The following is a 26364-nucleotide window of genomic DNA, read 5'->3' as shown; positions in this document are numbered from 1 at the left end:
AGGAGGAGGGGTTGCTTTATACACCAAGAATATACACACTTGTTTCAAAGTCCAGAAAGAGATGAGAGGCAGATCAAAGACTCTGGGTGAAGATGAAAGGGGAAAATCCAGGGGTAATGTCATGTCAGGGGTCTACTATAGATCACCCAATCACGAGGAGGTGGATGAGGCATTTCTGGAACAAACAACAGAAATATCCAAAACACAAGACCTGATAGCAATGGGAGACTAACTATCCAGACATCTGTTGGAAACGTAATATGGCCAAATATAAAATCTAAAATTCTTGGAATGTACTGAGGACAGCTTCTTGTTTCAGAAGGTGGAGGAAGTAACCAGGGAGGCAGCCATTTTAGACTTAATTTTGACAGGGAGAAATTGGTTGTGAATCTGAAAGTGGGAGGCAATTTGGGTGAAAGTAATCATGAAAAGATAGATTTAATGATTCTAAGGAAAGAAGGAGTGAGAACCGCAGAATAAGGACAACGGGCTTTTTTTTTTTTTAAAAAAAGCAGACTTTAGCCAACTCATAACTTGTAGGTAAAGAACTGATGGGAAGAAAACCTAAGGGTAAAAAGGAGTTCAGGAGAGGTGGCAGTTTCTCAGAGGGACAATATTAAAGGCAGAACAGCAAACGAAATATAGGAAGAATAGCAAGAAACCAATATGACCACATGAGGCGCTTTTAATGACCTAAAATCAAAAAAGAATCCTACAAAAAGTGGAAAGATGGACAAATTGCTAAAACTGAGTACAGAAGGATACCACAAGAATGTAAAGGCTAAGGCATAAAATGAGTTACAGCTAGCAAGGGACATAAATGGCAATAAAAACAGGCTCTATAAATACATTAGGAGCAAGAAAAAGATGAAGGAAAGTGTAAATCCACTACTTAGCAGGAATGAAGAGCTAATAATAAATGAAATCAAAGTGTTTAATGTCTATTTTACTTCCAGCTTCACTAAAAACATTGTGACCAGATGCTGAACACTATTAGTATTAACAAGGGGGAAGGAGCACAAGCCAAAAGTGAGAGAGAGAGAGAACAGGTTAAAAAAATATTTAGATATATTAGATGTGTTCACGTTGGCAGGGCCCGAGGAAATTCATCCTAGGATACTTAAGGAAGTAGGCTGTCCTAATTTATATTGAGTCCACTTTCCCCCCACCCTTCTGGGTTCGGTACCTAGTGGAGTTTAGTAAAACTCAAGGCTTAGGCCCAATGTTAAACACTGGCTATAAAAAATAGCTGCCTAGAATTTGTCTTGCAATTGTTTAAACTCTTTGGCTTAGAAGCCAGGAACTAAAATCCAGAGTGGACACAAAACACTATGAAATCCTTCAGCTGGCGTGTACACATTTATTTTAATGGTGTCCTCCAACATACTTGGACTGGGGCAAATGCTGCAGTCACCTCTGTGTAACAGCAGTGATTCTGGAGGCAAACACCTATCAGGTGGAATTGGGATGTTTTCATCCATCCACCTTCCCCCTGCTTTCCCACTCTGCCCTCGCACCATCTCCAGCAAAACTCTTCTAGCACATGTAGAACTTTGTTGGTGCTAAGCCCTAGTTGCAGGAAAAGCCAGTCTCTGTTCAGAGCTGAAGCTCTCAGGTGTTTGTAAATCAGTTGAGACAACAGTCATCACCAGCTTTCCTCTCATAACAGGCCTGATTCTCAGCTAGTGTAAATCAGTGTATGTCTGGGACCCAGTGTGCCAGCATCATTTGAAACGAATGAAATCAAACCATACTCTTACCTTAAAGTTTGATTTGCATATCGTGGCTGGGTTGCTCATTCCTTCTCCTAAAGGAAGGAGGGGGAAAAGCAATCAATGGGAAAATTGCACTAGGTGAAGACGTCTATGGCATTTTCATTTTATGGCTGGACAGAGGCTTCCGTTACCATTGTCAGGCTCAGGAGAAAATAAGCAATGACATGCTCTGTCCTGGTATGAAGGGCTGCAAGGGGAGGAAGTACGACTCCAAATACAAGTCAAAATCTGGTTTCTATCCCCTGCTCTGCTACAGACTTCCCCTATGACTAAGCCACTTGATCTCTTGTACCTCTACTCCCCTCACCATAAAATGGAGATATTATTTCCCTGTCTTATAGGGGAGTTGCGAGGCTTATTTCGTACTAATGGCAGGATCTACAGAAATACATAGCATTATTAAAAGGAAAATCTCCTTTGCTATTTTCATTTGCATAATACTTAAGCTAGAATCATGTTGAAGGTAAAGTCCTCATATGGACCCCATCAGTAGAATATCATTCCCATTTTACAATGACACAGGGTAGTGTCTTAACCATTGGTCCAACCCAGTTCTCTCTGATTCACTGTATCAATCTTTTGCTGCATCATCCCAAGAGGCCATGAACTGCAGCTGTGAAGGGGATGTGTTGGGGATTGAAAGATACACAATCTCCTGCACCCCCTTGCTGGCCTAACTGGGTGTTAGGGTGCTGAACTCCTCTTCTACTGACACACATTCAACAGCAGGACTTAATGACAGTCCCACACATTAAGCACAGCATCAGAGGGCCATGTTCTGATCCCTATACTCATTTCGGGACATACCTTCCTCTACAAGTCCCAATGAAGTCAGTCATCTTTCACCTCTAGTAAAACACACATTCTTAGTACTCTTTCCCTGGTCTTCCCTCTGTCTGTTCCTTCTGATTATTCGTTACCACCCACTTGCCACATCTTGTTTTAAATTAGACTGCAAAGTCACTGGAGTTGGGACTGTGTCTTTTACTCTGTTTCCACAGAACGCCAGCACAGTGGCGCGCTGAGCCCGCTTGGGTGTCTAAGAGCTATCAGAAGATTAAAAAAAAAAATCTACAATAATTCTTTAGATTGTAAAATGATCATATGCAGCCACCGCAAGGGGACTGTTTTCCATAGCACAGCCCTGCACTAGCGAGTAGGCACATTATGAGCTCTTTTACCTTCCTCTGACTCAGCAAGTATTGCCCTATGCAGAAATCAGGATCGCAGAATTGATGGAACAAATGTCTGAAACATATGGCAGATTCTACATCACTTTAACTCCACAAATCATTTACTGTACCTTTGATAGCGACAAAGAGATTTATGTCAAAAGCATAGGGCTCTTCATCACAGAGGTATGGCAGTGGCTTGGGAACCTAAAAGCATACAACAGGCATTACAGCCTGAAGGCCAAAAGGAAAGAGAAAAGACGGGACATTTTGTAACAGCTCTCTTCACGAGGCTCTGCTGAGTACCATGTGTCCCTTTCTCAGGGCATGCATTTTTCCAGTACCCTTGCCTTCATGAATATTTGCCCAAGCTACTGTTTCACATACATAATTATATCACAAATGTTTATGCCACTAAACAAGGTATTCATTTAATCAAATGCATTTTTTTCTCTTGGCCTCCAAAAGTCCTCTTGATTTTTCACATGGTTGTTAAACCCAACCAAATAGAATTTTAGTGTACCTTTGTCCTGATTTGGCACACCGTGTGTACTCAAGGCTTGCAGTTTCAGACCTGAGCTGTTTAGTTCACACAGAGAAGAGCGACTTGTAAACTCTCTTCACTGTATTAAGTCTAATTAAATGGCTACATACCATAGAATCAAATACCCTCAAACTATGGGCAGGTTTGACTCTTGATCAGAACATTTTAGCTAGAATTCATCATCCCTACCATTTATTGTAAGCACTTGGGTTTTCAAAGCTATGCAGCTGTATGCACCATGACTGAAAACCTGGCCTGGCTGAAGTCAATGGGCATTTTCCCATTGGTTTCAATGGGGCCAGGATGTCATCCCACCTCTTGGAGGCAGGATCAAGCCTTGAAATCAGTAGAAAGGTACTGGTACAACCAAGCGTTTCTGTTCTCAGAACCTAAAGACCCCCATTCTATTTTCATTCAAATCATTTTTAGTGACCCAGCCGTTCTCTTGCTAACCTGGACGGGGTTTGGCAACACAAATGGCATGAGAGCTTCCATAGTAACAACCCAAGGAGAGATGGTTGTGCCAAAGCTCTTGCCCAGAAACGGACCCAGTGGAACATATTCCCACTTCTGAATGTCTCGAGCTGAAAAAAAAAGGAAAATCAATGCAATATAATGAAATTTTCAGAGAGTCACATGGACTCCAGGCCAGTGATAGAGAGGACAGATGAAGAGCTCTGCACACCAGCAGCCACCACCATCCACTGAACAAGCAATGAAATACCACCCGCTTGCCCAGGATAGCTCAAACCATGACATAAAGCAGTCATCTGAAGGGCTCAAAAGCACAGTTCAAAATCCTCTGGGTAGGTCTAGCTTAGAAAGAGAGGCCAATGTTAGTTCAGGTTTAGTTAACACATTAGCTAACTCCAACCCAGACAATATTTTTCCCTAGCCTAGACACGGGTTAACAGGTATCTAAAAGGGTGTTATAAGGACAAGGGAGAAAACTTGTTCACCTTAGCCTCTAAGGATAGAACAAGAAGCAATGGGCTTAAACTGCAGCAAGGGAGGTTTAGGTTGGACATTAGGAAAAAGTTCCTAACTGTCAAGGTGGTTAAACACTGGAATAAATTGCCTAGGGAGGTTGTGGAATCTCCATCTCTGGAGATATTTAAGAGTAGGTTAGATAAATGTCTATCAGGGATGGTCTAGACAGTATTTGGTCCTGCCATGAGGGCAGGGGACTGGACTGAATGACTTCTCGAGGTCCCTTCCAGTCCTAGAATCTATGAATCTTTTACTTCCATTTAACTAGTTGAAATCAATCTTAAGGTCCACCTTGATTAGCTAAATTGAGCTAAAAAGTGTTCACCTGTGTCTACACTAGGGAATATGTTGTAATTGCTAACTCTTTTCCCTCTAATATACAGCTACCCTCTGCTGAGAGCGCCAGCTGTGCCGATGTTTTATGTCATGTCCCTGATAAGCAGGAATTAGACCTAAATCAGCTCATTTCACATACATAGCTAGATGACCTCCATTAGCAGTAGCTCTTAGTCACTACTGACCTGAGCTGGATTTGAACCAATGCCTGAAAGTTGTAGACTGTATTCCATTCCCACTACCCTCAGCCCGTCAGTGTCCTGAGTAGTTTATATTTCTATCATTTAAAACAAATACAATATCTGTCAATATTTTGAATATCATGTAACAGCAAAAAGCATTCCCCCCAGGGAATCAGAGTAACACTTATTACCACTCCAGTCATTCATAAGGACCATTCCAAAAATGTGCTCATGAGCTTTGTTGATTGGGATAGGCTCCCCCAACTTGTTTCCGGGGCCTACAAAGAACGCCTGAAATGGAGAAGAAAATGCTTTAACCAAGTCAAAAGTTTTGAAAATAAAACCTTTGTTTACACCAAGACAAATCCTCCGCAGGTAGTGCTAAGACAAGACAGATAGGGTAGAATGCAATTTTACTTGCTTTCCGCCTTAACTTTAACTGGAATCTCCTTGTGCAGATGAAACAAGAGTTACAGCTTTTTCCTTTCCCCATGTGAGAGAGCAGGGTTAAACCACCTGAATAGCAGTGAGCTGATAAGAGTCCGTCATTAAACTCAGGGCCTGAATTTGCCAAAAGGGACTCTCATTAAAACTGCAGCTCCCACATGCGCAGACCTATAGTTTGTCCATTAAGAAATATGATCAAGTCTCCCTGTGCAGAGGTTTTAAGTTCCTGTAACAGAATCTTATGCAGCGAACTCTGCTTCCCGTTTGCCTAACCAAAGAATCTTCCCTTCTCTACATCCCTCTACCACCTCCGTTTGCAGCTACAGCTGATTAGGTTATCAGCTTAGAGACTGGCTAAGGGGCATGAATCATAGAATATCAGGGTTGGAAGGGACCTCAGGAGATCATCTAGTCCAACCCCCGGCTCAACGCAGGACCAACCCCCAGACAGATTTTTGCTCCAGATCCCAAAATGGCCCCCTTAAGGATTGAACTCATAACTCTGGGTTTAGCAGGCCAATGCCATGGGCTAATAGAAAATGAATATATTTCCTACAAGAGTCTCACTAAAATGCACACTCCCTACCTGTCCCCATTATGCAGCCACTGTCTTTCATACCCCTTGAACTGGAATGATACTGGAGAGAAGTTAGCCTAGAATTGGCTCTTTTTCCCATGCAACTCTTAGGCATTGAATTCTCCCCTTTGAAGCAAGTTCTACAGCAGGCAATATACCGCCCAGAGGGAGGTGCTAGAAGAATGTATATAACCGATGTCATGTTATGTTTTCATAACAGGCTCAGCTTTTTACTCTCTTTTATTAAAGGGAAAGTTGTAATACAATAAATACATCCTACCATTTCTAACTCAATGTCCAAAAGTTTGCAAGCACCAAACACTGGAGGTTTAGCTGTGAATTAAACAGACAGAAAGGTGCATTATGAAGCTAAAATAAACAAGCAAGGAAGCTAGAAAAGACAAGGAGGCAGCCAAACATATTCCAATGCCATGCTGCTCGCTAAGGAGAACAGCGCATTTCAATGGCATGACCAGGAACTCACCATCGTCAGGTCGCATCTGCCCCACTGGTCTTTGAATTGGTGTCCCAGACACCACAACTGAAGATGCACGGCCATGGTAACCGACGGGTAAGTGCAACCTTGTTAAAACAAAGCATTGATTGTGTGTTAAATGCTGTATTACAATCACCAGAACCATGCACTGTGGAAGCTCCAAGCACTTTACAGTAAGTTACTAAGTTTCCCCTGTTATCTAACCACTTTTGAATACATTTTTCCTCTGAATGGTGCCACCTTTCTAGGCATCCAGATTTATTTACTGACACGCAATCATTGGTGTCTTGCTATATGAGAAGAACCAGCTCTCAGATGAAACGGTCTCTGAATCAGGGAGCTGCAACGGACTCCTCACAGTCACTCCTTTCTGCTACAACTAAACACAGCTCAGACATAGTGGAGAATGGAGACGTGGCGTTTCAGACACTGGGGGACAGATCCTCAGCTGGTATACATCGTCATAGCTCCACAGCAGAGCTATATGTACACTAAACTAGAAATCTGTCCCTAGGGACTTATTTTCCTGTAAGGTTATAGAGGCCTTTGCAAAATGTGTAAAACACGACATGTGAGAAAACAGATAACTGAACTACGAACCAGTTAGGCATCAAAGCATTCTCTTTCCCTCTGAACATGATCCCAACATTTGTAGCATGTTCCCTTGAAGAATAGAAGTCAGTGTAGTCTCCTGGGAAAAAGAAAAGCACAAAATATAGATCAACTATATGAAAGACCATTATCTGGTAGAACAAAGGAGCATAAACTTTCCACATTCTGTTGCCCTGAAAAGGATGGAGAAAGGGAGAGAGAAGTAGAGGAGTTTGGAAACATGCAGTCACAAGACTGTAGTAATTATGCAGATAGTCTATAAAAGGGGACGGCTGCCAACGGCACGTGGAGGGTAAAAGTTACACACTACAAAACTGTTTATTTTTTTTTTTAAACTTGCAGTGAAGAGCAGCAAGAAAACACACCATTTCAACCCATTAGCTACAAATATATGAACAAACCACGTGCTTTGTACAGTTTAACCATTTTCTATTGTCATTTTCATTTTGCTGATGCTATTGAGAATGCAATACTGCTAACAAAGGAAAGGATTTTGTAAACAGGGCATCTACTGCCCCCTGGTGCCCTTTTTGAGAAATGGTTTGACTCACACTTCAATTACCTTGGTGGCCCTGATGGAACTCAAAATGTATGAAGTGGGAATGACAAATACCAAAGATTATAAGAAACTTTCCTCCCCTTCCTGGCTCCACCCTTAATTGATGAGCCCACACATGGCTTCAGGTCCCCAGTCTAGCACCAGTTCCAAAGTTACTGACAGAAACAGTGTTGCCAATTCGTGTGATTTTATCACACGCCTCGTACTATTTTGTTATAGCCCCAGCTCCTGGAATCAGGTGATTATGTGAGACTCACAGCTTTCATTTAAAGAAAAAAGGCTTCCCCTTATAGTTGCAGAGAAAGGCTTAAAATTTGACCCACATGTACCATAAAGGCTCAAAACCTAGAAGGCGAATAAAAAGAACTCCACAATATTTTATTTAACTCATGATTGCTGGTGCCTGACCTGTTTGAACGTTTGGGCTTGGTAGTACTGCAGAAGAACTTGCAGGCCACGGTGGCAGAGACAGTTTTTGAAATTCAACTGGTCACAGGTTAGAAATAAGGCTGATTTCACTCTCCCCTTTCCTTGGTTTGTATTTAATCAGCCCTGTTAAAAGCAGTCCCTCATACACACACCACACACACACACACACACACACACACACGTACGTCTTGACTCTTTCTTCACCTGAAGGTCATAATATATGTGCTCACATACCATAGTGACAGACAACCTTATAGAAATAGGAGGAAATGGTTGCTCTGGTGCTTTCCAGAATTGTCAGACGTAATAAATTTAACCTAATGAGAGCTACAAGTCCCCCAGGCACCCAGCCTCCATAAACCCAGGACCTCCAGGAGTCATCTTGCAAACTCAATGCAAAATTCAGCCCAGTGCTCACTCTTAGGGCAAGCGTGACACTGCTCTGGTAGGGAGGATCTAAATGGCACAACTGAGCCTTAAGTTATTTGTAGTTACATGACACAGTGTTCTGCAGTCAAGATAATCATCTGCCTAAAGAAAAGGGCTTTGAGCCAGTGGGGTCATATGGGCCTATGGAGACATAGTTCTGACTTCAGGGATTATGTGGCACCAGGGAACCTTGATTTGATTAAGTTAGTAAAAGTTGCTTCCGGAGGCCTTACATCTATGTTAAAATATGGCGCACACATGTTTTATCTGTGACATCAGAGATGGCACCTGCAATTAATCATCTGTAATATCTACTTTACACCCATTCCTTGTCACAGCCACAATCCGACCATCTAGAACATTTGGGAGTCTCAGTGGATACAAGCAAATCGTGTAGATATCAGTTCAGGAGACTTACCAATTTTAGCTGGAAGGTGCATTATAGTAGAGGCCTGAGGTACAAATGCTCTAAAAATACAAAACAAAGATTACAACTCTCAAAAAAGCTGGTGTCACCCTGGGCTGGCTTCGAGGAAGTTCAGTCTCTTTTTGCACTAACTACGTTCTGGCATCTGCTCTGAAAAAATCTTGCCTTGCTGCAATTCTGTGCTAGCTCGTGGTGTATAAAGTAAGTGCACAGAGGGTACAAGCTGCTATTGCACTGAAGTGGTTAACTGATTCTACAAGCTCCTGTGAGGAAATGTACAATAGAGCACAGGAAGGGCTGCATGAGTGGGAGATCTCACTCTTTTTCTACATGGGAGGAAATGCATCCATTGGGATGCACTGGCAGGTGAGTATGTATGTGTCCTCACTGCCCTCTACTGGATGGAAGGTGCGATTGCAATTGTTTTAGATTCAGTTGCCCTCCTGCAGGAGGCCTACAAACAGCCTTTATACTACTACTGACAGCTGTAAAGCTCAAAAGGTCTCTCCTTAGTACAGCTGTTAAGACCCTCTTATTTTCGGACCTCACAAGTGCTAAACCTTTCAGGACTCTGGGGGTACGTCTACACTGCAATAAAACACCCACAGCTGATTCAGGTCCGCGGGGCTCAGGCTGTGGGGCTATCGAATTATAGTGTCGATGTTTGGGCTCAGGCTGGTGCCCAAGCTCTGGGATCCGGAGGATCTACACTGCAATTTTATAGCGCCGCCCCCCCCTTCCCCCATCTCGAGTCAGCTGACATGGGCCAGTGGCAGGCGTTTTATTGCAGTGTAGACATACCCTGACTTTCATGCTGCATGCATGGGATTTATGGGACCGGGGCTGGCCTCACACATGGGCGACTGCCCTCTTCCCACCACACCCCCCCCCCAAGCCAGGCCAAGGCCCCTTTAAGTCCCAAGCGCTGGGCCCGGAGTTGGGGAGGGGAAGGGTTGGGGGCACCTGGCTGGGAGCTCCTATGGTGCACCAGGCTCCACTTGCTAGTCCTGGCAGGGTGGAGAGGGACAGGACTTCCTCCTCCCCTGCACTGGCCATTCCCAGGGCTGAGTCAGACCCACCACTAGGAACCTCCCCCAGCTACATGAAGCTCTGCATGCCCCCCACCCCCGCTTCCTGCCCCCATCACTCCCCAGCTGTGGGGGGAGGGGTCACTGTACAGGGAGCTGCCCCTGCGTTTGCCCAGGGCACCATTTTCCCTAACGTCGGCCCAGCATGGGACTATACTGATATCTATATATGCGGCCAGCTCCGATTTCATTACAGCAAGGAACCCGCGTGAAAGTTTACCTCAGGTTGATACTGTATTGTGCCTTCTAAGTTTACAAAAGGCCTTGAGAGCTACACAACAACAGATCCATCTCTCCAGAGCTATGTTAAATATTTACACAAGGCCACTGTTAAATGAAGCATCAAGGGAGGGAGAGAAGACTGGAACTGCAGTGACATTCAACTACCCTTCTCCAGGGAACGGGACGCTCTGCCAGCGAGGCTAGAACACCTCTTTAGGTGATGCACTGATTGGTTCTGTTTACACTCCAGCAGCTTCTAACAGTAGTGTGCCATAGCTCCCAAGCCTCAACAATAATAGCAACCACTCTGCTCCTCTCCTCCAACTCTCCGGGAATATCTCCTCCAGGACCCTGAGAAGGCTGAAGAGCCAAAAGTGCTTTGTACATGTGATGAGGAATCACGAGTGTTGATCTTGAGTCACTTCCAGCTCCCGAATGCCTCACCTTTTCCGTAGCTCAGAGTTGTCTCTCAGTGTTGGCTCACTGGCTGACAGTAGCTTTTGGAGAAACATTCTAGCTTCCTTCCAAGCTTCATGGCCCAACCCCATGAAGTCATTAAGGGCTGGCTAAAACACAGTATAAAGGTAGAGATGTGTGAGAGAACATTTGTTTTCTCAGCTCCATTTGCTGTACATGGTACATGAAGTATCTCCTATGTTACCAGTACTGAGATTAAATTACACCGCTACCCCTATATAACGCTACCCGATATAACACGAATTCGGATATATGCGGTAAAGCAGTGCTCCCAGGTGGCGGGGCTGCACACTCCGGTGGATCACAGCAAGTTCAATATAACACGGTTTCACCTATAACACAGTAATATTTTTTAGCTCCCGAGGACAGCGTTATATCGAGGTAGAGGTGTACTAATCCTGAAGTAACAGGCAGCTGCGTGCGCAGAGACCCTGCCTATCACGATCATTACTATGGTCTCATTGTTTCTTTGTGCTCCCGCACTTGTTAGCCAGTATACATCTGTTGCCTCATACTTAGATTGCAATCTCTTTGGGGAAGGGACTATGATTTTCTACAGCACTTATCACTATAGGGTCCTGGTCTGAGAGAGAGGCACCTAGGTGCTCTTGCAAACCAAATAAATTAATAAATCTAATTATAATAATAATTAAAATCATCATCCACCTACATCTTCAAATACCATGGAAGCTTGCAATGACAAGACTAGTTGTGATCGGAATATAAATTATATTTACACCCATGCAGAGAGCCCGCAAGGTCTATGTACCACTTAAATCCCACTTAATCCAAGTTGTTTCCTTTTGGAGATTCCTCCTCATGAAGATGCCAGAAATGTAGGGGTTTAAGTGGAACTGGAGTGGTGTATAAACCTTGGTACTGGCCCTCTGAACTAGGTGGATTTCACTCCATAGTGCACTTCTTAATCAGATGAAAGAAACCGTTAGGAGAGCTCATTTATTTTACTACTTTCTAAATTTTAATTGCGGGTGCTCTTTGTGAGTGGCTAAGTGCGCGCTCCCCCTACACCTGCCACTTCTGCACAGGAAGGAGAGGCCTGCCTGTGCTTTGCTGAACTGGGGCCATAGTTAGACCATCTAACACTGCTTCTGTGGATTGCTGCAGAATCATCTGGCCAGCAATGTGCACACAGTGCCAACCCAGCACTGTTACGCTCCAGTTTTAAGCCAGTAATTCCATTCAGCAGTTACACTGACATAAACCACCATCACCACAATGGTGAATCAGTCCCAATCCCTCTTCCCTCCCTCCTTTCTTAAAAAAAAAAAAAAAAGAGGCAAACCATCAACTCAGGAACTCCATGTAAGCTACCACAATGCTCTTGATCTGAGCCTGGGTCACTAAAATTTCATATGACATTCCATTTAAAACATTGTGGAGATGGACATTGTCAAACTGCATGATAAATACCTGGTCAAAGACATCCTGATGCTTGGAAAGGGCTGGTCCACTGAACAGATGTTTAATAGCACTCAGATCCAATACCTGGTCTCCAATTGCCACCCCAATTCTGTGCCTAGGCTACAATGGGGAAAAAAAATGTTTATACCTGTGGCCAATAATGCTCTTATGAGAGTTCTGGGGAAAAAATAATGAAGTACAAGGAGTTTAAGTGGGGCAGGAGTTGAGGAGCTACATCGGTGCCTACCTTACCATAGTTCTAATTAATGGACAAAAGCTGCTGATTTTAAAATCTAGGAGGAAGGCAGGGGAAGCTGCACTATTTTTTTGGTAAATTCCTCACAGATTTTGAGGGTGGAAGGACATCCTTCCACCCCAACCTTCCAGGGGTGGGGTAAGAGGAGGATATTGCCCTTCCCCCCTGCCTATCTATCCATGGTACTCATATGCCCCCGTCCCCCAATCCCTATAGTATCAGAGGGCCTCACAATCTTTGTGGGTTTATCCCCTCACCCCCATGAGGCAGAGAAGTGCTATTGTCCCCATTTTACAGATGAGGCAGAGAGACGCTAAGTGATTGCCCAAGGTCACAAAGGAAGCTTGTGGCAGAGCAGGGGACTGAATCTGAGTTAACCAAGTCCCAGGCTAGTACTCTTATCACTGATCTATCCTTCCACACGGGAAAGAGGAAAGGCTGGTGTGGAAGGTTCCCTCCATGTGTAAAGAAATGAAAATAAAAACAAACAAAAGCAAAAAACCTGCTCATCTGTGACAGTTTTTACAGGACCTACACAAACTCAGAACTTGCACTGCTACCTTTGCAGTGGCACAGACCACATCCTCCCTACCACAGCTATGCTGAAATCATAAAGAGGCTTTGGCATTACAAACACAAGTTCCAACTGGTAGTGAATTTAAATGAAATATAGCCACAGTAACCAATTTCATCCCAAACAAAAGTACAGATATTCAATTTTGTCTCAATGAAAATAGAATAAAACCAGTACAGATTAAAAAACAACCGCTTTTAGCCTCTCTTCTTTGAACAAGACCCCAAATCTGATTTGCACGAAAATAATCCTAGATGTTTATTCAGCAAGCATTCCTGCCAGAAACATCTCAGGGCTGCACAAGTTAATTTGTAACCTGTAGCCCTAAATAAAATCAGTTATTTTAACTGAGCGATTATTATAATATTGTGATAGGACATTAATTTCCAAAAGATATAAAATCATCTTAATCATTTTAAAAAAAATTTGAGACATTTGTACAATAAAGATTAGTTACTAGGGAAGGAAAAAGTGCACTAGGCAGTAACACACAAACACGCATCTGGAAACAGATTAAGGGCATGTCAGCACTGCAGTAAAACACCCATGGCTAGCCCATGTTAGCTGGCTCGGGCTGCGGGGCTATAAATTTGCAACGTAGGGTTAAGCTGGCTCGTGTTAGCTGGGTCGGGCTGAAGCCTGGGCTCTGGGACCTTTCCCACTCATGAGGTCCCAGAGCCCAAACTCAGCTTGAGCCCAAATCAGCTAACAAAGGCCAGCTACAAGTGTTTTATTGCAGTGTAGACATGCCCTTGGTTTCATCATCCAGCGTTTATCTTTGCAAAACACCAGATAATTAGAGCCAAGGCTCTTCTATGCTGGAATTCATTTTTAAACTACTACTGATAGTCTCTAGCATTGTTTTTGCCTAACTGAGAACCATTATGATGGCTCTGCAATGCCCATTAACCATTGATAATCCTCCAGCTTCTCTGTTTCCAGAGGTATCTGCTTGCCAGCTCTCTCTTTTACGATGTGTGTTTGTGTGGGGCGGGTGTTTCATGGCTAAATGTGCACGTGAATGTAATCTGTTGCAAACAGCAGCATTGAACAGTAAATTGGAGGTACGTGGTGTGATTTTCAAAAGGAGTCTAGGGGTACGTCTACACTACCCACCGGATCGGGGGGTAGCGATCGATCTATCGGGGATCGATTTATCGTGTGTAGTGTAGATGCAATCAATCGATCCCTGATTGAACTCCAGCTCGGCGAGAGGCGGAAGCAAAGTCGACGGGGGAGTGGCGGCTGTCGATCCCGCGCCGCAAGGACGTGAAGTAAGTGATTCTAAGTCGATCTAAGATATGCAACTTCAGCTACAAGAATAGTGTAGCTGAAGTAGACGTATCTTAGATCGATCCCCCTCCCCCCCTAGTGTAGACCAGCTGTTAGGGACCCAGTTCCCATAGATTAACCCAAATTAGGCTTCTTTCAAAACCTGTGTCATGTTTCTCTTGTATGGCCAGAAAATATAAGTGTTGTTGTAGCTGTGTTGGACCCAGGATATGAGAGAGACAAGGGTGGGTGAGGTCATAGCTTCTTCAGGTCAACTTCTTCAGACCTGAAGAAAAGCTCCGTGTAAGCGTGAAAAAAGACGGTTACTCACCGTTGTAACTGTTGTTCTTCGAGATGTGTTGCTCATATCCATTCCATTAGGTGTGTGCGCGCCGCGTGCACGATCGTCGGAAGATTTTTACCCTAGCAACACCGGCGGGTCGGCTGTGGAGCCCCCTAGAGTGGCGCCTTCATGGCGCTGAATATATACCCCAGCCGACCCGGCGCCCCCTCAGTTCCTTCTTGCCGGCTACTCCGACAGTGGGGACGGAGGGCGGGTTTGGAATGGATATGAGCAACACATCTCGAAGAACAACAGTTACAACGGTGAGTAACCGTCTTTTCTTCTTCGAGTGCTTGCTCATATCCATTCCATTAGGTGACTCCCAAGCCCGACTTAGGTGGTGGGGTCGGAGTGAGACATTGCTGTGTGCAAAACCGCTGAACCAAAGGCAGCATCGTCCCTGGACTGCTGCACTAGTGCATAGTGTTCTGTAAACGTGTGGACTGACGACCAAACCGCAGCTCTACAAATGTCCTGGATCGGAACTTGCGCCAGGAAAGCCGCCGAGGAAGCGTGGGCCCTCGTGGAGTGAGCGGTGAGGTGGGGTGCTGAGACACCTGCCAGGTCGTAGCAAGTCCGGATGCAAGACGTAATCCAGGAGGATAGGCGTTGTGATGAGACCGGTGAGCCTTTCATTCGGTCGGCCACTGCAACGAAGAGTTGCGTCGTCTTTCTAAAGGGCCTTGTGCGGTCAATATAGAAGGCCAGGGCCCTGCGTACGTCCAGAGAATGCAAACGTTGATCCTGGCGAGAAGCATGTGGTTTAGGGTGAAAGACCGGGAGAAATATATCCTGGTTGATATGAAATGGAGAAACCACCTTAGGGAGAAAGGCAGGATGTGGACGAAGCTGCACTTTATCCTTATGGAAAACTGTGTAAGGGGGCTCGGATGTAAGCGCCCTGAGTTCAGAAACGCGCCTTGCTGAGGTGATGGCTACGAGGAAGGCTGTCTTCCAGGATAGGTACAGAAGTGAACAGGTGGCCAGTGGCTCGAATGGAGGACCTGTGAGCTTGGAGAGAACCAGGTTGAGGTCCCACGTCGGAACGGGCTGACGTTGTTGTGGGTACATCCGGTCTAAGCCCTTGAGGAATCTAACGACCATCGGGTTAGAGAATACCGAGGACGCGAGTTCCCCTGGATGGAAGGCCGATATAGCGGCCAGGTGAACTCTAATTGAAGATATCGCCAACCCCTGCTGTTTTAGGGAGAGGAGATATTCCAAAATAAGAGGAATAGGTGCGTGCAATGGGGACGTGGCTCGTTGTTCGCACCAACAGGAGAACCGCTTCCACTTGGCCAAGTATGTGGTCCGTGTTGAGGGCTTCCTACTGCTCAGCAGAATCTGTTGGACAGAGTGTGAACACTGTTGCTCTGCCTGGGTGAACCATGGAGCAGCCACGCCGTGAGGTGGAGTGATTGCAGGTCGGGGTGACGCAGCCGGCCGTGGTTCTGCGTGATGAGATCCGGATACAACGGAAGCGGGATCGGTGTCTGAACCGAGAGTTCCAACAGCGTGGTGTACCAATGTTGTCTCGGCCACGCTGGAGCGACCAGAATTACCTGTGCCTGGTCTCTGCGCAATTTGAGCAGTACCTTGTGGACCAGAGGAAACGGAGGGAAGGCATAAAACAGGTGGTCCTTCCAGAGAAGGAGAAACGCATCCGAGAGGGAGCCCGGGGCTCGACCTTGCAGGGAGCAGAACACGTGGCACTTCCTGTTGTCTCGAGATGCAAACAGGTCTATCTGGGGAAACCCCCACTTCTGGAAGACGGAATGTATGATGTCCGGACGGATAGACCACTCGTGCGTTTGAAAGGACCTGCTGAGTCGGTCCGCTAAAGTGTTCTGGACTCCAGGGAGGAACGATGCCGTGAGATGGATTGAGTGGGCGATGCAGAAGTCCCACAGGCGAATGGCCTCTTGGCATAGAATTGACGAACGTGCTCCTCCTTGCTTGTTGATGTAAAACATGGCCGTGGTGTTGTCGGTGAGAACTAACACACAGCGGCCCCGTAGGAGATTGAGAAATGCCTGGCACGCCAGGCGCACCGCCATCAGTTCCCGAACATTGATGTGTAGGGCTAGCTGAGGTGCCGTCCACAGGCCCTGGGTATGGTGCTCGTTGAGATGGGCGCCCCAACCCAGAGATGAAGCGTCTGTGACCAGGTGCAGAGAGGGTTGTGGGGCGTGAAACGGCATCCCCTCGCAAACTACACTGTGATCTAGCCACCATGTGAGGGAGGTCAGGACCGAGTTCGGGATTGTGACCACCATATTCAGGCTGTCCCGATGTGGGCGGTATATTGATGACACCCAGGTCTGGAGTGGGCGAAGCCGAAGTCTGGCATGCCTGGTTACGTACGTGCAGGAAGCCATGTGACCCAGGAGGGTAAGGCACGACCTCACCGTGGTAGTTGGGAAGGCCTTGAGTCCTTGGATGAGGCTCGTGATGGTGCAAAAGCGATTGTCTGGCAGGATGGCTTGTGCGCGTCTGGAGTCTAGAACCGCACCGATGAATTCTATTCTCTGGGTAGGTTCTAGAGTGGATTTGTCCTTGTTGAGTAGGATACCCAACTTGTTGAATGTGCGCACTATTATGTGGACGTGATCGCGAACTTGTTCCTTGGTGCGACCGCGTACCAGCCAGTCGTCTAGGTACGGGAACACCTGTATCCCTTGCCGACGAAGGTACGCTGCCACGACAGCCATACATTTCGTGAACACCCGTGGGGCCGAGGATAGGCCGAAGGGAAGGACTGCAAATTGGTAGTGCACCCTGTTTACCACGAATCGGAGGAAGCGTCTGTGAGGCGGGTAAATAGCAATGTGAAAGTATGCGTCTTTCATGTCGAGGGCGGCAAACCAGTCTCCAGGATCGAGGGAAGGGATAATGGCCCCCAGAGAGACCATGCGGAACTTCAACTTTACTACGAATTTGTTGAGTCCGCGCAAGTCCAAGATGGGTCGCAGACCTCCTTTGGACTTGGGGATGAGGAAGTAACGGGAATAGAATCCCCTGCCCCTTAAATCCATCGGAACCTCCTCTATGGCCCCCATGGCGAGGAGCGTAGAGACTTCCTGTATAAGAAGTTGCTCGTGAGAAGGGTCCCTGAAGAGGGACGGGGAAGGGGGGGAGGAGGGGGGAAATGAAGAAAACTGGATAGCGTATCCCCTCTCCACCGTGCGGAGGACCCAACGGTCCGAAGTTATAAGGGACCAAGCACGGTGGAAGTGGGAGAGGCGATCCCGAAAGGAGGGGGCTGGATCCTGGGGGATGACTGGGGCGCCGTCCTCGACCGCACCTTCAAAAGTTCTGCCTGGGGCCTGAAGGTGGTCTAGGTGGCCCCTGGTTCTGGCCGGGTTGAGGGCCGGTCCACCTTCTTCTACCACCTCGCCCTCGCCTCCGGGCCGAGTCCTGTCTCTGACGAGGCGGGGGGGGGTAGAAGCGCTGAGGCTGCGGCCTAAATGGCCTGCGCTGGGGGCCCACAACATGCATCCCCAGGGAGCGCATGATTGTTCTCGAGTCCTTGAGGCTCTGCAGGCGAGAGTCCGTCTTATCTGAGAACAATCCATGACCCTCAAAAGGCAGATCTTGTAGGGTTTGCTGCAGCTCCGGAGGCAAACCCGAAACCTGAAGCCAGGAGATCCTGCGCATAGCGATACCCGAAGCCAGGGTCCTCGCCGCTGAGTCTGCAATGTCCAAGGAGGCCTGCAAGGAGGTCCGAGCCACCTTCTTGCCCTCCTCTACCATGGCTCCAAACTCTTCCCTGGACTCTTGGGGAATCAACTCCTTAAACTTCCCCATAGAGTTCCAGGAGTTGAAATTGTAGCGGCTCAGTAGCGCCTGTTGGTTCGCCGCTCTAAGTTGTAGCCCTCCGGCTGAGTAAACCTTACGGCCAAACAGATCGAGCCGCTTAGCCTCTTTTGATTTAGGCGCTGCAGCCTGCTGGCCGTGGCGCTCTCGTGCATTCACTGATTCCACCACCAGTGAACACGGTTGGGGGTGGGTATACAAGTACCCATAGTCCTTAGAGGGGACAAAGTATTTTCTTTCCACCCCTCTCGCTGTGGGTGGAATGGAGGCAGGAGTTTGCCATATCGTATCCGCATTCGATTGTATCGTGCGGATCAGAGGTAACGCCACCCTCGATGGGGCATCTGCTCCAAGGATGTTCACGATCGGGTCGTGCACCTCCACTATCTCCTCCGCCTGCAGGTCCATATTACGGGCCATCCTACGCAGGAGATCCTGGTGAGCCCGAAGATCTATCGGAGGGGGACCCGTACATGAAGTGCCCGCCACTGCCTCGTCCGGAGAGGAGGAAGAGGATGCCTCCGGTGGTACCGGATCCAAGGGGGGGTCCTGATCCCCTTGCTCTTGGGCCGGGGCATCACCTGCACTTGGGTCCCTGGTGTCGGGTGGCGTGGACACCGAAGCCTCCATGCCTCCTGGCGGAGGCCGAGAGATGGTGGATTCTGGGGCCCTTCTGACCGAGTGACCCGAGCGAGAGGTCGATGGTATTGGAGCCCCTTGCTCTTGGTGGTACGCCCACGGGGTCCAAAACGACCAGTGAGATGGTCCATGAGAGTGGTCCTCTGCCATCTCTTGCCAGTGGCCGAAATTTTGTTCCTCGGCGTGCCCTTGAGGGGGGTATGCCGATCTCGACAGGTCCTCCGAGGAACGAGACACCGATCTTGACGGCCATGGCGGTGCCGAGAGAGATGAAACCATCCCGGTGGGCTGCGGTGCCGCACGGTGCCGGTCCGGAGATGATCTATCTCTGCGCGGTGCCGGCGATCGGTGCCGGGACCGCGACCGGTGCCGATGACCTCGTCGGTGCCGGGAGTCGGATCTGGACCTCGACGAGGACCTGGAGTATGCCCGGTGCCGGGAGCGACCCCTCGACGTCGAGCGTCGACCGTAGCGGTGCCGAGAGCTACGTCTCGACGTTGATCGGTGCCGACGATCATATCGGTGCCGAGACGAAGAGCGGTGCCGCGAAGAAGATCTTGGCCGCGAGTACGACCGGTGCCGAGACGGTATTCGGTGCCGGGACTGCGAGCGGCGTGGGGACCTGCTTCGGGACCTGGATCGGTGCCGAGGTTCCAGCCCTTGTGATGGCGGGCGCATTAAGGCAGGTTTCCCCCTCGACTGGACCGTGCGAGTCAGCGGTGCAGTCGGTGCCGGTGGTTGAGGCGGTGCCGGCTCCGTGAGAGCTATTAAGTCTCTCGCCGCCGCGAAGGTCTCTGGAGTCGACGGGAGGCACTGTATCACCGCCGGCCTGGGGGGAGACGCTATTTGCACCGGACTCAACGGCCTCGGCGCCGGAGTCGACGGTGCCGGAGGCACCTGTTTCCGGTGCTCCACTGGCGGACGCGGCTCTACCCCCGGCACTGGGGGAGCTGGCGTCTTCGGCACGGATGTCCCCGTCTTATGGGCTTTTTTATGCCCTGGGGATAAGGACCGGCGCCGAGGCACTTGCTGTGTCTGCGGTGCCGACGAGGTCCGGTGCCGGGGAGGCTTGTCTGACGCCACTCGCGTGGTCGTCGCAGTCGGTGCCGCCGTGGCACTGCGCACCGAGGTGCTAGGTGCCGGGGCCTTGCTCGTGGAGGGAGTGTCCGGGCTAAGAGCCGCCTCCATCAGAAGTTGCCTGAGCCGAAAGTCCCGCTCCTTCTTGGTCCTCGGACGGAAGGCCTTACAGATTTTACACTTGTCTGTCTGGTGTGACTCTCCCAGGCACTTCAGACAGGAGTCGTGCGGGTCGCTCGTGGGCATAGGTTTAGCGCAGGAGGCGCACAGCTTGAAGCCGGGAGCGTTGGGCATGAGCCCGGCCCCGCGGCCGGGGGAGAAAGGGGGGAGACGACCCCCTTAATCCCCTGGACTACTTAGAACAACTTTAAAACTACTTAACTAATTTACAACAAACTCTAGGACTATAACTATAACTACAACTATGATACAACAAGATAAGCTAGGGAAAGTGGAGAACAGCTAAGCAGCGCTCCACAGTTCCAACGACCGTCAGGGGCGGTAAGAAGGAACTGAGGGGGCGCCGGGTCGGCTGGGGTATATATTCAGCGCCATGAAGGCGCCACTCTAGGGGGCTCCACAGCCGACCCGCCGGTGTTGCTAGGGTAAAAATCTTCCGACGATCGTGCACGCGGCGCGCACACACCTAATGGAATGGATATGAGCAAGCACTCGAAGAAGAACTTCTCTTTCATCAACAGAAGGTGGTTCAATAAAAGATAGGACCTCACCAACCGTGTCTCAGAAAATGTAAGTCCCACCGTGTGGTCCCTGCACATATGCATTGAATGGAACATTAAATATATAGAATAATAGTTTTCAGCCTTGAGTCATTTGCAGACCACTACAAAATTTCAAATGGATGCGTGGACCCCTTTGGAAATTTTAGGAGTTCATGGATCACGGGTTGAAAACCACTAATATAGAAGATACAGAAGAGACTTGACTTGCTCAAAGTCACTCAGCTAGTCAATTGCAGGGTTAGGAACAGAACCCAAATCTCCTGACTCCCAATCCTAATTAGGGAAAAAATGAAGGGTAGGCCCTTAATTTATAGGATTATAATTGTGGCCCTGTAGACCACTATCATGTTTAAAACAAACCTCTCTTGAAAAGATATTTAGCTTGGAAGGATCAGATTTTTAATCAGTAAATGTTGGTAAACATCAATTCCACTGTATATACAGGAAATGACAAAAATATTTCATCAATAATAGTTGAAATTTACTGACATGCAAAGTAAGAAAAATGCTGCTTGAGAGCTTATTAAAATTTTATTTAAGGATATTGACTGTGTATATTGACATCTGATATTGACAATTTGTGTTTTAATGGTTATAAACTTTTAACTGTCTCTCAATATCTACTGTCAAAGCCTAATTATATTTTACACAGATTTCTTTTATCAAATTTAGCTTTCAGATACATCAATTCATATTGCTTACAATGAACATTCCACAATACAACTAAGATTAGTAGTATATAGGATAAAAGTTAAAATGGGGCTTTGAGAGGGAAGAGGAAGGAGGGGTTAAATTCAGCCATAAAGGAGATAATAAAAATGGTGCTGGTAAAGAAAAGTGAAAACGTTATAGCATACAGAGAGACATGAGGAAATATAGACTTTTATACTCAAAAGCAGAAAATATATTAAGTCCATATTACATACATATAAAGTACTTATAGAAAATATTAACGTTCTTTAAAGAAATAGCACTCAGGTCATCATCAAATTAAGAAAAGACTGTATATACACTGAAGCTTCCTAGTGCAATCAGCTAACCCCTAAGATTCCCAGCCTGGCAAGCCTTTCCTGTCCCTGGCATCTGGGGATCATCACACAGCATTTGGGAAAACAAACAATCTAACAACCAAAAAACCTCCTCCTCATTCATAGCCTCTGAACTTCAGAGCAAAGATTCACCCACAGCAGCAGCAATCTTTGCAACACAAAGACAAAGCAGCAGATAACTCACCTTCTCCTCGGTAGAGAAAACCCCATAGGGAAGGTTCTGAAGAGGGAAATTTGAGTTCTCTTCTATCTGGATGAAAGACATTTTGAGCTCAGGGCAAGCTGTGGTGCAAACACACTCCCAGCTCGGCTACAACCACGCCAAGAGAGCCTCCACATGTTGCATTAGACAACGTGGATCTGTTGGGCCCACCCTTTTCTTCAGCCTCAAGCCAACCAGAAGCTGCTCTCCAGCCCACTCCCTTCAGCCCGGCTCGTGCTTGTGAGCTAGATGGTTAATTAATACCAGAGTTCTGCATGACTCAGCAGCAGGGGCCTCTGCACCATTAACTGTTTCTGGCTAGAGCCTCTGTGAGAGGAGTATTTTGTACGGTTACTGAGGGGAAGACTGTTCCCCCTTCCTGAACCCTTGATTACTGGGAGAATCTATAGATATGTGCCTGCTGGGCCAGGAGCCATACATTTATTTCCCAAGTTGGGGGCACTTGGCTATAAAAGTGATAGTATCAAATGACCCTACAAGAACCTAGACACAGAAGGGGCAGCTCAGCTGTCAGCTCAGATACCATGGGGAGAGCAGACAGTTTTCATTTAGAATTTGTGCAGTTTAGAAGTTCCAAAAGAACCCCATTTGGCTGATTCCTTCTATAAAGCTCCAGCTGCTGAGGTGTGAATATCTGCCAACAGTGGCAAAGGACAGAAAACACAACCTCCCTCTGTCCCATATCCTTCCCAACCCTCCTAGGTCCTTTTGGGAAAAACCTAGACCCAAAATTAAAAACCCAATACCACTGTTCTACATGTGGACACAAGGCTGAATGTAAAAGCAGGACTTTTTAAAAGAAGTAAAAAGAACGGATGGGGGAGAAGATTCCTTTTGAACGAAGACTCCTGGTTATCAAACCACAAAGCTGATTATCCTAAATTGATTTTGGTGGGGGATGAGACTAGTTAAAGGAACAAAGATTTGCTTGGATTTATTCTGATTTGCTCTGCTCCTTAATGACTCTCAACTACTTTAGACTGGCATAGCTTCATGGACTTCTCAACTACTTTAGACTGGCATAGCTTCATGGACTTCAATGGTGCTATGCTAGTTTACATCAGCTGAGGCCTTGGCCCATGTAATTTTAGGAATGTTTGTTGCATGGAAAAATTAGCTTTCAAGCAGTTATATACTATGTTTAACGGCAGTAGTATCACAGTATACTGTGACATTTGAATACCTACATTATTATGGTAGCCAGCATATATTGCTAAACATTTCCACGGCGGATTTGATTTTATCTACGCCAAAACAAAAGTTATAGTTAAAGCATTAAGTTTTGAGAATGTGTTTCATTGAAACACACTTAATACCTCTCCAGAATTAGGATTTCTGATAGCATCACATTTAATGATGCAACAGCTGCACTGGTATAAAGGGAAGTAAATGCTCATCCGCTAGCATCAGGCAGACCATCTACTAGGATGTGAAGCATCATTGTCATAGTGCGGTCATTCAGCGCAGCAACAGTCAAATCAAGCTCCAGTGTCGTGTGCTATTTCTATTTTAGTGCATTAATAATAAATTGTGAAGGACGTTGTCCAAAGTCTATTCATTGTATACAATACACTTAACTCCTAGAGGAATTGTATACAAGCTTGGAAGACGATGACAGCATGCCCTCAACAGCCAGGCTGCATACTTATTTAATTGGTTCAAAATAGATTTGCACAGAGGAGGAATTGGATAAGGTTGACTCTAAATCTTGGTCAATACCCCCATCTGATTTTGGATAGTATTTTAAGTTCTAGTTTCCTCCTGCTTGAGGGTGGTGGTTCCCAATATGTGAGGTAGGGGGCACAATTGTTCCTGCTGCATGTCATACGTGCAGAACCAGGTAGCAAAGGGAGCATGGGAACTCCAAAGGCAGCTGCTTTCCCTGCACTTGTTTCCCTCCTGGTCACTCAGGGATGTCAGCCTTACTCCTGCTCCTCCCTCCTCCATGGAGCAGAGAAGCAGCAGTTCCTTTTAAGCCAACCAGCTTCTCTTTATGCATGTTGTGCCTGTTCTCTGGTCAGTCCTGCAGCAGCACAAACACACCAATGGGTCGCTGTGTTAAATATACGGTAGAGATGAAGGAAGAGAAAGGAAGCTGTGGGGAAAGAAATAAAAAGAGGAATGAAGGGAGGGACTGACAGTGGGGGGAGGAAGAAGATAAGGGAGAGGGGTCAAAAACTTGAGAAGGAAGATCCAGAAAAGAAGAAGGGAACTGGGTGAAAGGGTAGTGGGGGAGGGTAAAAATGGTAAGCAAAACCTGTGGAAAACATAAAAGACAAGGAAAAATACAAGACTCAAGGGAGATGTGACTACCATGCTATGCCATTGCATGACACTTGGATGCACTGTTCACAAACATCATAAATTAGGATCTTCTTTAACCCAAAAAGACTGGGGGACCACTGAAATATCTTGATTTGCAAGACCTTGATTCATGCCCTCTCCCTATGTTCCACAGCCAAGGAGTGCTTAGGAGTGCATGGTTCAAAGTCCACACCTGATTAAACCTCCATGATATGTTCCTGCAGGGACAAAATGGTTTTCTCCATCATCTGACGTTGTAGATTACCTCACATGCCACCTGATGTAGTAAGACCCTTTTTGCAGTGCAATGTATGGTACTTCTCTGGTAATTGTCAGTAACCACTTTTCCTGCAGGGTTCAGAATTTTAAAGGATGCATTCAGCATTGATTAAAGAAAATTAACATTTTAAAATAAAGTCAAAATCCTGAATGGCTGAGCAACTGCACACAAAATCTCATTTGTTCCACAATATATGAAAGCTGTTTAATCGGAAGTAAGAGTCACCAAGAGAAATTTAAACTGAGGATCAGATCCAGAGCGGAATTTGAGTCCTACTTCTGCGTATTTGTAAGTTTTGTAAAGAATCCAATGCAGGGTGAGCTTATATGTGCAGTTACAAAAACTGTCACACACTTTCTTATAGTTATAGCACATAGCCTTTAAATGGACATTGGTGATTAGGTGGGTGTGAACATCTGTCGGCAGAGTGACTATCCAGGACTTGACAAGAAAGGCAGCTATGAGTCACAGTACAACTGTAAGACGGCCTTGTCTATACTGCCACTTTACAGTGCTGCAACTTTCTCGCTTGTGAATGAAAAAAAACCACCCCCCTGAGCACAGCAAATTTCAGCACTGTAAAGTGGCAGTGTAAACAGTGCACCAGTACTGGGAGCTACTCCCCTCGTGGGGGTGGTGCCGTGACTATACAGACACATTAAAGTGCTGCCGCGGCAGTGCTTTAACGTTGCTAGTGGAGACATACCCTGAGTGAGAGAAGTTGATTCACAAGCCACCAGGTCTGAAAATGGACACTAAGTTTGAAACACTGCCTAAGCGTTTTCTAACCTTTGTATAGTGTAGATCACATCTTAATGGAGAAGTTGTCTCAAGGGCCAGCTCTCCCAATCAGAACTGCACAGACCAAATCCCCTAACTTAGGTTAAATCATCACAAATTAACAACAGCTAGAGCAATTGTTTACATGGAAAAATGACAATATATGTTTCACTACTTTGAATGCAATTTAGCAGACTGAAATCAGGAGGAGCCATCATCCTGCGACTGCCTGGTTCTCCAAGCCAGAAGTGGCTCCCACCAACTGCAATGTTGGAACCTTTTATCCAGTCAATTTCAAGAGGGTAGACGAAAAACAATTTCATGTGCCTCACTTGCCCCAGAGTTCCCTGTCACTTTTATGATCACATTTGCCTATTTTAAAGTGCATTTTTACGTCTTGCTGCTGTACAAAAGACATGTGGGGAGAAAAAAAAAAGCATTGACTATATACAAAGTGTTTTCAAACACACAAGTTAAGAATGACGACAATGACTTTATTCCCTCCAGTCTTTCAATAGGTAGGTGTTACTTGTAACAGTAGGTAAAATAAATTCAGATAAAAGTTGACTTAATTGCTATTCAGATCTACAAGGATATCCGAATGCACTGTACCTGGAGAAACCAGAGACAAGAGGTCCAAATCAAAATCAAGGGCTGAAAAGCAATCAGTGTGACAGATACCAGTGATCAACACAAAATACCCCCATTTTTTTTAAATTTTATTTAATCAAAGTTAAGACGTGGATAAACATAAATACAGCACAGTTACTTCAGATCATTCTTCATATTTGTGTACATACAGACTCATGAATGTAATCCCAGTG

At 46.5% G+C, this 26364-nt stretch overlaps 1 protein-coding gene across 2 annotated transcripts in view; it reads right to left on the bottom strand.

The window, feature by feature from the left end:
* FAH (fumarylacetoacetate hydrolase) overlaps positions 1 to 22395 on the bottom strand; it is a 36971-nt gene extending 14576 nt beyond the window's left edge. The window contains exons 1-11 of one of the 2 annotated variants that reach the window (XM_005301699.5): positions 22138 to 22395; positions 12194 to 12304; positions 10730 to 10851; positions 8967 to 9016; positions 7120 to 7210; positions 6508 to 6605; positions 6304 to 6356; positions 5191 to 5290; positions 3945 to 4075; positions 3079 to 3154; positions 1761 to 1807 (exon numbers count right to left, since the gene is read on the bottom strand). In XM_005301699.5, coding sequence (XP_005301756.1) covers positions 1761 to 1807; positions 3079 to 3154; positions 3945 to 4075; positions 5191 to 5290; positions 6304 to 6356; positions 6508 to 6605; positions 7120 to 7210; positions 8967 to 9016; positions 10730 to 10851; positions 12194 to 12304; positions 22138 to 22218 — 960 coding nt within the window. In that variant the 5' untranslated portion in view covers positions 22219 to 22395. The remainder of the gene's footprint in view (positions 1 to 1760; positions 1808 to 3078; positions 3155 to 3944; positions 4076 to 5190; positions 5291 to 6303; positions 6357 to 6507; positions 6606 to 7119; positions 7211 to 8966; positions 9017 to 10729; positions 10852 to 12193; positions 12305 to 22137) is intronic. The other variant, XM_065559314.1, reaches the window with a different exon arrangement.
* Between the last annotated feature and the right edge of the window lie 3969 nt (positions 22396 to 26364).

This window comes from Chrysemys picta, chromosome 10 (assembly GCF_011386835.1).
Source record: "Chrysemys picta bellii isolate R12L10 chromosome 10, ASM1138683v2, whole genome shotgun sequence".
Classification (NCBI taxonomy): domain Eukaryota; kingdom Metazoa; phylum Chordata; order Testudines; family Emydidae; genus Chrysemys; species Chrysemys picta.
Note: the sequence above shows the minus strand (reverse complement) of the source record. Positions and strands in the feature narration are given on the sequence as shown.